The 14,715-nt window shown below is 31.8% G+C and overlaps 1 protein-coding gene across 1 annotated transcript; it reads left to right on the top strand.

Annotated features, from left to right (window-relative positions):
- The first annotated feature begins 4,882 nt into the window (after nucleotides 1-4,882).
- On the top strand, nucleotides 4,883-14,369 carry LOC132741006 (monocarboxylate transporter 12-B-like). Its single transcript, XM_060729080.1, has 6 exons — nucleotides 4,883-5,437; nucleotides 8,378-8,521; nucleotides 9,570-10,424; nucleotides 11,462-11,632; nucleotides 12,561-12,686; nucleotides 13,739-14,369. Exons 1-6 carry the CDS (start codon nucleotides 5,242-5,244, stop codon nucleotides 13,876-13,878), a joined length of 1,632 nt encoding a protein of 543 aa, XP_060585063.1. The 5' UTR covers nucleotides 4,883-5,241; the 3' UTR covers nucleotides 13,879-14,369.
- Nucleotides 14,370-14,715: the final 346 nt, after the last annotated feature.

Raw genomic sequence — 14,715 nt, 5'->3', positions numbered from 1 at the left:
TTGTGTACATGTTCTCAACATATAATTATACAAAATAAATTCGGATATCAAATGCTGATGAATGGTTACATATGTCGGTTTGATTTCTCGCTAGTTATCTTCAAAGAAAGCGTAATAAAATTGCTCACTCGTACTTCTAATAACGATTTACGGACAACGTCACGAGCATAAGGAATCTTTGGAATCGAGGAATCAAGAAATGCGGTCAAATAATGACTATAAGATATATAGAAAGTATTTCTAAAAGTTTCTATAACAAGCAAACATATTATGTTAATCGTATAATTAAAAAGGGGACTTAATAACTCTAACTTTCAGTACTTATATTACTTGTTTTTAAAAGAAAATACATGAGCATAGCCATGTGACGGCTTGTTTACGAAGGCGATCGCTTGAAGAAAAGCTGAAATTCCAAGATTTCAGTAAATCAACAATCAATAGCAACAACAATAACAAAGATGACGACAAAAATCTACAACAACATTAACATTATGATGACGATGATGATTATGATGATGATGATATTTGACGATTTTTATTTTATATATATGTATGTATATATATATTAAATGTGGTATTGCACTACTACTTTAATCTTTGGTAAATCTTATATCTTAATGTATCTGTGAAGATTTCAAGAAATTCAAAAGTAAATTTTTGGGTTTTTTTTATTTATTAGCTCAGAGAAGATATAGAGGATATTTGTTTGTTTCAGTGTAAGATCGAAAAATATTTCACCGAGTGAACACCAGATGCAATATTTTCCACGAGTGGCGTAGCCACGAGTGAAAATATAATAGCTGGGGTTCACGAGTGAAATATTATTTGATCTTACATGTAAAACAAACAAATTTTCTGTTTATTTCATGATTTTTTAACGATTTTTACACCATTTTACTGATTTTTGCCGCGTAACGTCATGCTCTTATCTTCATGACGTCATCAAATAATGACGTCACAATGTTGAAGCAAAATATAATTCCATGATTATTTTTAGATTTTAGATGTATTTCAGCACAACGTTCGTAAATATTTACGAACTACAGTTATCACGTACATTTTTTATTATGATTGACTACATTTCCGCTGAAAAAAAACATTCATTAATGATAAATATTTTATTTTTACGCCAAATATAGTTCGGCTACTGTGAAATTATATTTGGTAATCATTACTGTGAAATTATCAGAATATAATTAACCGTTATAATTCAGTAATCTACTGCAAAACATGTAATAAAAAGATTATATTTTTTTTAAAAAGATCAATTTTGCCACGCTTTCAATAAAATTTGTTTTGTACAACACTTCACAATATGTGAATGGTATGATTGTAACGTTCTTGTTTCATCCGGTAGTGTTTAACATTGGACAGTGTCAGTGTTCGGTGGAGAGACATAATCTTTGCGGTTATTGGTCTTTAATCTGTACAAATGCACTATTGTCAAGGAGCATGTCACTAAACGTTAGAGGTTGGATTCCTCTTCTGCCTATTGCGACGCAGAACAATTATAGTGCATCTTTCTGTATATTTTTCATTTAATTTGTCTCTCCTTTTTGACAGCTTAATTTATACTAACAATGCTGTTTGTCTAAAAGTCTAGCTATGCATCTTAAACTGTCTTGACGGTTCTGTCTGCTCAAACTTATCTCTTATATTTAAAGTGGTTTTTTGTTGTTTTGTGAATTCATTTGGGAAACTGCATATCGTCTGTCTGGCTGCATTTAGCAAGAATGCACAGAAACCTTTTACAATAAGTCGTGTTGTGTGAAGATGTAAAGAGAATTCATTGTTTTGCGCCAAATTAATTGTAAGCGCCTTAGTAATCCAGTCCAGGAATGGTGACAATAAACCTTATAGACTCAAAGAAGAGTACTTGCCATGATATAATTGACATTTTATACCTTTTTCTAACATTTCAGGTGAATGTCTGATAACATTTTTTTCTATAATAACATAATGAACGTTCATATACCATATACATTGTCAATGAAAAAATACAGTATTTCTTCATCTAAAACATCTCTTGTTACCTACGCTTACTTTTATTTCCTGTAATGGCAAATAATTAGGAAGAATTTGGGCACTTTTATCAAGTCATGTGGTGTTAAATTATGCTTACTTGTCAATAAACGGATTAGATCATCACTTTAAAGTTTTAGCATTTGTACGTAGGCAAGTTTGACTAGCAATACATAGTTATGATAAATCATTAAAATAGAATAATAAGGTTCATTTAATAGTACTATTATGAATGACTATGACTTAAATTTGCCATGGGATTGAGGATATTCCCATGGGATATATAAGTGTATGCAGAATGACCTAAATTTGCCATGGGATTGAGGATATTCCCATGGGATATATAAGTGTATGCAGAATGACCTAAATTTGCCATGGGATTGAGGATATTCCCATGGGATATATAAGTGTATGCAGAATGACCTAAATTTGCCATGGGATTGAGGATATTCCCATGGGATTTACGTGTGCATACAGAGACTTTGCCAAAATAAAAGAAACATTCCATGAATCTTTTTAACCAATAATGCTGTGGTTTTTTTCCACGTATACATAACATTGTGTGAGATAAAAAGATAAATATGTGGTTTATAAAAGTAAACAAAAACTCCTCGAAAAAGAGGGGTTTAACCCCTCCAAACGTTGGAGATTGAAAAGTTTTTGTAGAAGATAATTATTAACTAACTGTTTCCTGAATGATTTTAAGATATTTAAAAAGAGACAGTTTTTTTGTTCTTGTTCTTTTTTTCTAATCTTCTAATCTAAAAATACATGTTATTTATCTCTATAACAGCTACAGAATCCTAAGTAGTATGTAATAAAACTGACATGATTAAGAGAGATAAATAAACAATCAAACTGAATGCATGACACTATCGTTTTTTTCTTTCTTTTTTCTTCTTTTTTTGTATCATAAGATAACACTTTTTGTTTGTGATTTCGATTTTTAAAAACACACACACACACACAAACGTAAATGGATGAATTCATTGACACTGTCGAAAATTTTAATCATATTTTAGGTTATTGTATTACATAGTATTTACAGCACCACATTGTGCAACATTTTTCGAAAAATAAATTTAAACATATTCACAAGTTTTTAATCAACAATTTACAAAATTTAATCATTTTACGGATAGCGCTGATGTAAAGCAATTTTGACTTATTGAAAATCAGTTTTTTCATGTCCTACTTTCATGACAAAATAATAATGACCTGGTGAGTGATATGTATAAGGAATTGATAAAATTAGTTCATTATTTAAGCTTATATACATGTCTATTTGCTTTTTATACTGCAACACTCACACACAGATGTGACTTCCAATGTTTCTTTATGTATGGTATGATGATTAAAATATGTTGAGATATTAAAATATAAATCTGCATTGTGCCATATGCTACACTAGTTTCCCAATTTCACAATATTCATTGTCTTTGGTTTGTTTGTTTCGGGTTTTTTTTTAGGTTGTTTGATTGTTTTGTTGTTTTGCTATTAATTCGTATTCTTTTTTTTGTTGTTGTTGTTGTTTAGTGTGTTGTTTTGTTGTTGTTGTTTAGTGTGTTGTTTTTTTGTTTGTTTCTGTTTTTTGGGGGGGAGGGGTAAGGGGGTCGGTTTGTTTCTTTAAGAATACATACATAGCTTTATAACTCTATATTTATATTGAGTATTCCAGTTTCGCTATCAGTGCTTTAAGAATTTTTAAACGGGTATTAAAACAGTTTTAATTCAAGCATGTTATCGTCACATTATATAAATGACGTATTAAACAGTATGTATTTAAATACCTGTGTTACCGGGAGTCAGTCATCATTATTAAAACATTAGCATTACACAATACGTGACAATGGTCGAAAACTAGGGCACATATAAATACCCAACGTTAGTCAGCTGTTGAACATTGCTATGTTCATATTGATATCGGCTGATTGTAAATCTCGCAGTTGTGTGTTTATCACGTAGTTGCGTGTGTTTATTTATTTCAAGATATCAAACTCACGTGTAAAACATAAGCAACGACATTGAAAGATTATTCATTCTTAAGTTGCTGACGTTTGTGTACTGATTTCACCTAGCGTCGAGTGTGGAACAGTCCGTTCATGCAAATGGAAGGGATTTTAAAATAAAAATACAAATATTGAACTACTGGTAGTGAAGAGAGAGTCCGTTGGTTATTAATTAAAGGGCCTATAACTAGTGGCAACTGCTTATCACATTCGTTTTCAGCAATGTTTCTTCTTACTTGAATAATAAGCTGGTTTCCTTTCAGGGGTGGGGTAGTTTTAATTAGTCAAATAATAGGAAAACAAAACAAACAAAGCAATCTAAATCTTGTTAACAAGAACATGCAACAGTTGTCCAGACAGTTTATTTTCTTTCTTTTCTTTATCTTGTTGTTGTTGTTGTTGTTGCTGCTGTTGCTGTTGCTCCTGCTTCAACTACTACTACTACTACTGCTACTGCTACTGCTTCTTCTGCTGCTGCTGCTGCTACTGCTACTGCTACTGATGCTGCTGCTGCAATTGCTGATGTTATTGTTGTTGTTGTTGTTGTTGTTGTTGTTGTTGATTTTATCTTCTTTTTTGTTAAACAAGGAAGAAAACAATCTGCAAAATCAATTCATAGGACGTGCGTTAGACATAATAAAATCATTGCATGATTACAGTGCGTGTAGTATACCATCTGTCGGTATAAAATGATTGTATCGACTATATTTTCCAGGCAACTTTGAAACATTAAAATATTGAACATAGTGCGTGTTACATCGGTTATTAGATTGTTTTAGAAGGTAAAGTGATTGGTCGGTACTATGTAAAAATGACACAGTTTTTAAATAACCTTATTGGCAAAATAATTGTAAAATATATACTACGTTTTAGACCTGAAAAACAGTAGTATGAAATGCGTAAAGAAATCGATTAAATTATTAAACAAATATACAAATTTAGATATTATGTTAAAATACAAGAATAACTCAATCGCACGTTCAACTGTAAAGTTTAAGCATTCAATTCAAGGGCATTACCCGTTTGATAACATTCAATATATAGGACATTTTGGACAAAAACTGGATGAAACCACACTGTCGGAGTTTGACTCATGATTACAAACTTTTCAGAAATATTTTCTGTTCATTCATCGACAAATTTAAGACAACTAATATAATATAATTTGAATGGTTCATACAAGGTAAATTCTTAAATTGACTTACCAGTGATGACATATACACAAAAACGGGACGGCGGGTACGGTTGGGTCATCTGTTTTTCTTTCTTTATCGCGGAAGTTTTAGTGGATGGTATACGGTTTTCATATGGACTTTATTACGTGGAGTTTCTTGCAGAATTTAAGGAAAGCAAAGCCGAAACAGCGTGGATAGGAGGAACATTGGTAGGAGTCTACAACCTGTGTGGTAAGATAACAGAAAATATTATTATCGGATATGTATGTTACATATGTTGTTGTTGTTGATGTTGCTGCTGCTGATGCTGCTGCTGCTGGTGATGATGATGATGATGGTGGTGATTGTGATGATGTTGATGATGGTGATTGTTATGATGATGATGATAATTATGGTTGTTTCATTCATTTTAATGATGTTTTGTTGTTATCGATATTCATTATTTTTGTTGTTGTTTGTTTGTGCGGATAGCAATATTTGTCTTTAGATTTTGTTGTAATTTCTGCAGATTTTGATGTTGTTGTTGTTTTGCTGCAAATAATACTGTTAATCTTCTAGAGTTTGTTGTTATTTTTGTTGATTTTTTATTATCAATGTTTTGTTTTTGCTGCTTTGATAATTCTGTGGATAATAATGTTGTTGTTGTTGTTGTTGTTGATGATGATGATGATGATGATGATGATGATGATGATGATGATGATGATGATGAAATAGTTTATGTTATTTTTTTTTATTATTTCATTATAATCATTTTAATAAGAGCGGTATTAATAAGAACAATTAATTTTTCACTCGACCTGAAATGAACTTTTAAATTAAATAATCTTTATGATAACAGAATTTATGTCAAGGATATTAACTATTTTTGCGGACATATATGGCCTAAGTTAAAGAACTTTAAACCATTTTCAACTGAACTTGTTATTGACTTTCAATAATACATGATTGTATAAATTACCTTGAAACAATCATATACCGGTTATTGATATATCATATTTCTCTAGCTGTCCTGATTTCTAAACTCAAAGCCTTTACGATCGATTTTAAAATAAATGAGAAAATCAATATTCATATGCACAAACTCATTCAAAATAGATCATCATTTTCGCTCCATATTTCTTCACTATGAATGGTAGTGCAACGACAGTTAGGGAGATTATACATGTATATATGTATACAGTCTGCAACGAGATACTTTAATTAGTTTATCTATAGGCCTATATATATACGTTTTATGGTAAATCCTTTGAAACCGAATAATTATGCTGAAATGTTTTAATTTGTCGTTTGTCGAAAAGCTCTAATTGTTTATATACAATATCGTACCATAGTTAAAGCACCTGGTGGTTATGATTTCAATATGTAATCAGATATGGTATCTTATTTTGATTATTTATCATATTTTCTTTGTAGTAATGATCTATTAACAATGTAAGTAAACAACGCGCCGTGAAGGTATTACATCTATTCAAGGTGTAATTGTATGTATTTGAATATTTAAAGGCCCATTATTCCCCAAAAAGGTTTTAATTTTCATTTCATAATAACAGTTTTTCTTTTTTAATTTGGTGCCTGGTTGTAGTTAAGTTAACTATCCACCTGAACCATTTTTTGCTTGTATTGTTATTTGGCAATTAGTACAGATATAGTGATTTAGTATCTTGTATGGAAGTCAAAATATTACTTTGTTTACATTTTGCTACCTATATGACAAATAATTATACATTAAGAGCTACTTTCTCTCAAGGAAAATACATTTTGCATGCTCTAAAACCATTATTTAAACTTAACAAAATATTCGTTTCTTAAGCATAATGTGCCTTTAAACCCTAAACAAATAGTGGCGTCATGGCAAAGTGGTTAAAGTGCAAGTCTGGTATTCAAAGGATTGCTGGTCGCTTAAGTTCAAACCCCGTCAGAGGCCGGCCTTTGTTTCATTGAGCATAAAAGTTAGCACTCATTGTTTTCCACTAGTTTGTTCGAGAGTGTGTCTATAAGCTTATATCTTAGCGAGTTACAATCAATCATGTAGAAACAATCAAAGCACAGAAGGCGCTGAATTTGTTTGGGTCTCAGAATGTCAGAAAGGTGAAGGTATAAACCATTTTTTGTATAGTGCCATCAATGCTTTACAATGATTTTACTGTAGTAAATTGGCTATAAAACTTATTGTAACACTGATATTCAATTCAACGTTTATTTGACTTAAAAGATTAAAAAAAATAAGTTGCTTCAACTAAGATTTGAAATCCAGACCTCTCGATTTCTACCCATTTGCCACTGACAAATTGAAAATTGACAATCTTTTCGCAGTGATCTCCCCTGAATTTATCGGCGTTAGTGTACATATAAAGGGAAGTAACTGCTTCAAAAAAGCGGACCACTTTCGGCATTTTCAATTAACAGGGTCTGAAATTTCGCTACCATTATATGTTTGGTCTGACGACCATTACAAATACAAAACAAATCACTAAGTGACTATTTATAAATGAAACAGTGATGCAGCTTCACTATGTAGGACACATAAGTAACAGTGGAAACAGTCTGACTACTCATTCAAGAATCGCAAGTTCGATTCAAACTTGTCGTACTCAAAAACTACTTGAGAATCTTATGGGTGAGACTTTTTAAACAAAGGTCAAATGTAAAAGCCCTAAATGCGTTGCAACAACCAGTTCAACTTTATCTCCTCCATAAAATGGAAATACTGACAGTCCTCTATAGGGAGCTACAGTAACGTCTACTTGTATACATGTATATAGATAATAAGTATGAGGCAGAACAAAGGACTACATCCGTATTTAAATTGAATTGTGTTTTTTTTTCTTGACAGGGGATGTAATTAATTTAAAAAAATGAATTTTATTTATATTATCTACGCCTGGTAGTCATTTATATCATCTACATGTATTATTATTTCGTCCCTATATCATAATATATAGTATTAATTATAGTAATTTGAGAAATCAATGATTGATATAAACAAATAAACCAATAATGAATAACATTGACAAAGAAAGGACGTTAAGTGGATGAAAATCATGCAACGCAAGGAAAGAAATCCGTGTACACTTTCTAAAATCGTTTTCTTAAAATAGAATATCTACGTCTTGGTAAATGGTCCTCATGTTCAACACGGTGCCTTATTTAGATACATTTTATGTATTTCAGGACCAGTGTTTGCTTTTATTGTAAATAAACTTGGTTACAGAAAAGCGTCATTTATTGGTACACTTATAGGAAGTGTAGGACTTATTGCCAGTAGCTTTACAACAGAACTGTACCAACTTTACTTCAGCTATGGAGCATTGCAAGGTAATACAATTCAATTGTAGGTTCGATCTATCTATGTACTACCTGATAAGTGCCATATTTTGTATAACGTTATCTATGCCAAATTTGGAAATTATGGAGTTCTTCATGCACGCTTTTATTGACACTTCTTAATAATCTGTTATTTCTTCATTTACGCATGGCCTATTTATAACTCCTGAGCTAATACTTAATCATTATACATGACTTGTATTTCTTCATTATGCCTGACTTCGTAGTTCTTCAGTTACGCCTGACGTGTTTCTTCTTTATTTACGCCCCTCATGGTACTTCTTAATTTACAACTGACCTGGTACTTCTTCATTTACAACTGGCATGGTACTTCTTTCTTTTTAACTGACCTGGTACTTATTCCTTATCAACTGGCCTGGCACTTTTTCCTTTTAACTGACCTGGTACTTTTTCTTTGCTCTTTTTAAAACGTCTTTTTAAAACGTCTTCTGTATTGTGTACTTCTTCAAGTACGCCTGACCTAGTATTTTATTTCATTTATGTTGTCTATGCTGCTATTTTACATTTGCTCCTTAACTACGTTATTTGTACCAGATCTAGACCTGGTTTTTCGTTATTTGTAAAGGATTTGATATTTTTGAATTGTTACGTTTTTGGTCGGCAATTCTTCACTTGATATAGCTGTCACTTCTGCATTTACAATGTATTGTTCCACTTTAAATGATGTATATTTGCTGTCTATCTATTTGCACCGTTTCTGACACAATTTCATTTGCTCATATTTAGTACTCGTATTTGCAGGATATACGGTTCTACTTCTGTTGGCCAATATCTAGTTCTACTTTATTTGCACACAAAATGTAGTTACGCTGTTTGTGCGTCAGTTTTGTTGCTTCTTTATTTTCACCATATCTTCCGCAAATGCAATGGCGCTATCTTCGGCGCTTCTTCATTTTTCTGTTACCATTCATTTGCGCTATATAATAAATTTATACTTTTATACAACTGCATTTGTTTGGTTTGACTTTATTAGATCATAATGAAACATCGTTCTAATATTTTCTTTCCATATTTTCAGGGTTTGGATATGGCTTGGTGTTTTTATCCGGGACTGTCGCTGTCAGTCGTTACTTTTTGAAGAAAAGAGCACGTTCAATTGCGATTTCGTATTGCGGTGGTGGAGTGGGATTATTTGCTATTCCGCCATTAACACGATTTTTAATGGAGACTTATTCATGGCGGGGAAGTTTATTTATTTTAGCGGGTCTGATGCTAAATTGCTGTGTATTGACAGCATTGTACAGGCCATTTCATTTAACCGAGGAAATCGAAATAGATGTACTTGATGGAGATGATCTTGAAAAAACGTCAGTTAATGGTGGTCCGTTTAAATCAACTAACGGAAGTATTCACTCAGAAATTCAAGCCAATCCGTTACTGAGCAACGGTGATAGGTCAGCCGATAATAAAACCGTCAGAAGGCAGAAACTGTTAGGTCCATCGTTGCCAAGAAGTTTTGCTGAAATGAGAATGGAGCAAATGAAGAATTTAAAGGATAACAGTGACGCTGTTTCACAACGAAGTATCACAAAGGCTATGTTAAGCCAAAGTATCTTCGGAAGCCATGCTTCTTTTGACTACATAATAGACAAACGTCATAAACGTTCTCAAATGAATATACCGCAACACGATACAGATGACACTGACACGGACTACGATGACGACCAGCGAAAACATTTTAGCATTTCATTTATAGAGCTAATGTTTCCAAAACAACTTGTTACGAATACGAATTTTATAATCATGATGACCGCCACGTTTTTAGTTGGTGTTCCATCGTTTATTCCATATAGTATGTTACCGGACTATGCTATATCTGCAGGTACAGCGGAATCGGACGTGGCATGGCTTTTATCTGCTATGGGAATTGGAGGTAATAAAAATTTTCCATACTTTTGCCTTGGATAAAATCATTTGACCTCAGAATGGGACCTAAGAGGCTCAGATTGTGGCGCATATTTCTGATCATGTAACGGCTTTTAAAAATGTTTCCTCTACATTTAAATATCTTTTTGTATTATCCGAGTGAACGGCCTCAAAGAATATAAAATTGATTTAACATGATCTGTTACTTTTATAATTGACCAATTCTGACGGTATTATTTTTCAATATACCATAACTTTGACCCATTTTTAAGCAAGCAAATTATATCAAATTAAGATTTTATTTTTAAAGACCAACCAGTCAAATGATATGAAAAAGATATTTAAAGGCCGAACAAACACTATGTAAAGTCGGTACAAGTTCGGAAATATGCGATTGCGCTTGGGAGCCGCTATGGTTAAAATGAGGATATTGTGTGCTTTTCTTTATTTAATAAAAAGTAAACATATTTGATATTAATTATCTAATTGTATTAATTTGATAAATACATTACAGGTTTGATCATTTGGTTATATAGGAACACAAATATAGTCTATTTATTCTTTTCACAAGATATTTCATTGGTGATTTGGTCAGGTTTTAATGGGTTTGAAATAATTGCTTTCATCGGTTGAAGGCAGGGCGGTGAACAAGTGGTTAGTTGACTACCTCTCAGCCCAAGGATTTGGGTTCGAGCTCGTGCTGGGATCACGACCATCGTACACATTGCATTAAAAAAAGAAAATATAAATGCACACCGACCTTGACATAGTTTGTCTGTATGCCTGATATTATGTCATTGTTAATCATAGGGCAACTACTAGCCTGTATTTCTCATATAAACAATATATTTCCTCGTATGACACCAGTACTGGTTAGTTTCAGGAATGTTCGTAATAAACTAAATTTGAAATTTCTCGACATTCGTACTGAAATAAATAATAATAAAACGAAAAAGACTGGTCTGGATCCATGCTGGTCGCAAACCCATTGTGTTGGTTTTGTCGTGACCCGGCTCATATATGGGAAATGTATATATATTTCAGGGACATTGGGTCGTATAGGTGCTGGGGTACTCTCCGATATGACATGTGTTCACAAGCTAACACTGAACAGTATCTGTTATATAATGACAGGGGCTTCCCTCTTAGTGGCCGCGGTTTTCCCAAGTTTTGAAGTTCTCATGCCTTGTTCTGTGATATTTGGAATCTTCTTTGGTAAGGCATGTTTAGTTTACATATGATTTTCTTTCAATGTTTATTTGTACACAGTAGAAACAAAAGAGACTTATCATTTCCAATTATATATAGTGCAAATTGGGGGGTTTTGTTTTTATCTTTATAATTATGAGAACCCTCTACACAAGTATAAGTGATCTATTTATCCTTAATTTAAATATCATAAGGTCAGCATCAAGTTTTCTTTTTAAGTATCCTAAGTTAAAATAGGACCTAGCTAGTTACAAGGTTTCTTCAATAAACATATATAGCTCTTTAGTCCGAATAGAGATAATGTTATTCATAATAATTATTTAAGATAAGATTCTTTAAATATTCAGTAGACAAACATTATAATTTATTAATTATGTTGTCAATTAGTTAAAGAATCGACTTATTTCGTTGGTCATGAATAAATCTATTATATAACAAACATATTTGTAACAGTTCTTTTTAGGTTTTTGTAAGAATAAACACTTCATGAGTTAAAATATGAATGAATCAACACAATTTAGTTGTTCTCGAATTAGAATATTAAAGAATCAACACAATTTCGTTATCCGTGAGTAAGATTATTACAGAATCAACACAATTTCGTTATCGATGGGTTAGATTATTAAAGAATCAACACAATTTCGTTATCGATGGGTTAGATTATTACAGAATCAACACAATTTCGTTATCGATGGGTAAGATTATTAAAGAATCAACACAATTTCGTTATCCGTGAGTAAGATTATTAAAGAATCAACACAATTTCGTTATCGATGGGTAAGATTATTAAAGAATCAACACAATTTCGTTATCATTCAAGAATCAACACAATTTCGTTATTGATGGGTTAGATTATTAAAGAATCAACATATATTTGTATATTTGTTCATGATTTAGATTATTGAGGAATCAACATATTTTTGTTGTTTTTAAGGTGCTACTTATGTTGTACAGCCGGCAGTGCTCTTGGAGTATATAGGTGAAGAATATATCAGTGAGTTTATGGGTATAGTAATGTGTGTATATGGTGTATCAAATTTTATTGGCAATCCTTTAGCAGGTATGTATTAACCCTACACCCCCTGAATTTGCGAATGGATTTGACCAGCTATGTCGCTAACATAGCGATTGTGTAATGAATACTTTGTATTTCAATGCTGTTCTTTGAATATGCTCCTTTTATGTTGATACTCCGTTTATTGCTCCTTTGGTTTTCGCGCCAAAGTCTTATTATATTACATTGCTCCTAATAACTTTCCCGCCATTGAATTCCCGCCACAAACATATTCACGTGCTTTTCATGATAGCATTGTATAAATAGAGACCGTATGGTCACAGAAATTTAGTGTGTGTTAAAAAGTATTGTAAGAAGGAAAGTGATTGAGATATGAAAAGGATTTTGATGTAAAATACATTTAGTTGTAAAAAGTTGTTAAAGAGATAAAAACTTGTGGATTGTAAAAGTAAAAATAAAAAAGTGTTTAAAATTGGAAATTAAAAGTAGAAACGAAAAAGTGTTTCTCTCTTTACGACAAGCTTTGAATTTGGAAGAGTCCATTCAATGTTTAAGGTATTTCAATATGAAAATACAAAAATTGAGCCAATAAAGGCATGACCTTTCGCCAAAATTGTGGCAAGGGCAAAGCACTCTTGGTGATCAATATTGACTGTTTCAAAGGCGGTGTGCTACAAAATACGATATCCAAAAAAAATTGCTACAAAGTACGCTATTAATTTCTCAAAGCAGCATGCCTCCAGATCCATATCATTTTTTTATTTTATCTTTTTTATATTGTAAATTTTGAATATTATCTACAATCCAACATATCCAAAGCATTCTTTTTTAGTTTAAAAATGTTTTTCAGTGGCCCTAAAAGTGGCATTGTGCTCATTTAAGTTTAAATAGTGAACAGGTAAAAGTCAAAATAACATTATATTTTGCTAGAATTGTTTCCAGTTATATATTCATCTTCAAATACATAAATGCATAAACCGAAATATGTTGTCACAGTTAACATTATTAGTTCATATTTTTGCTCTTTTTTATAATTTATTCATATTAATGATTTACTATACATGTAGTTTAATACAAAAGTATTATTTTGTTTAAAGGATGGATATTTGACGTTACCGGAAGTTACAGAACTACATTTTTGGTCGCAGGTATAATGAATGCGCTTGGTGGTGTTGTGAACTTTCTGGTGCTGTGTACAAAATCTAGTCGAAGACACGCAACTGAAGAAAATATATGATGTGTTGGAAAGTTAGCTAATTTGGGCTATGTTTACTCATAACAATATTTGTTTGTTTCCCGGTTAATATCAGTCCAAAATATGAAAACTGAAGCAATGATGTGAGTCAATTTCCGGTAAATCAATTGGCGCATGCGCAAAATCGTTGCAAAAACTAAAAATAGGATTCAAGCATTTTACTAGGGAGAGTTTTTGTTTTCTATATGCGTTAATAACAGGAAAAAAAACTCTCTCATAACATGACAATTTAATCAGTTGTGTTTCAGAACAATTTGACCAATATGTGTTCGTGTCATATTATCCCCTAGAAAAACAAACAGTTGTATTTTCATATTTATTTATATTTCGCCAGCATTGGGTTTACATCCTTTTTAGCTGATTGTAAGCTCAAAACATTTATTGAATTCGCATATTGACGATGACATAGTATCATATTGTTTATTCATTTTTGTTGATTTCTGTATGAAGTTGTTTACATAATTATATTTTATTTACAGTTTTGTTTATTTTTTTAATAATTTTAAAGCATATTCTTGATTTTAAAATAAATATACAAATTTTGTTCGTATTGTATTCTGTTCATTTTTTGTTACAATTTGTTTGTTGAATGCTGTAACGAGAATGATGCTTTATCTTGTCTAATAACTTCGTTATCAACGTCAAGAAATAGATAATAGTCATTCCGTTATAAATGAATGAATGAATGAATGAACAAATAAATAAATAAATAAATATTTATTAATATCATTACATAGGACGTAGCTCGCTTAAATGGCGCTAGCGACAACAGGACAAAACGCCAAACGGCGCGTTTTCGGACTCTCGTCTTGTCGTCCA

Source organism: Ruditapes philippinarum, unplaced genomic scaffold (assembly GCF_026571515.1).
Source record: "Ruditapes philippinarum isolate M1 unplaced genomic scaffold, ASM2657151v2 ctg204_1_1_1_1, whole genome shotgun sequence".
Lineage (NCBI taxonomy): Eukaryota > Metazoa > Mollusca > Bivalvia > Venerida > Veneridae > Ruditapes > Ruditapes philippinarum.
The sequence above is the reverse complement of the archived record's forward strand: the minus strand, read 5'-3'. Positions and strand labels throughout refer to the sequence as shown.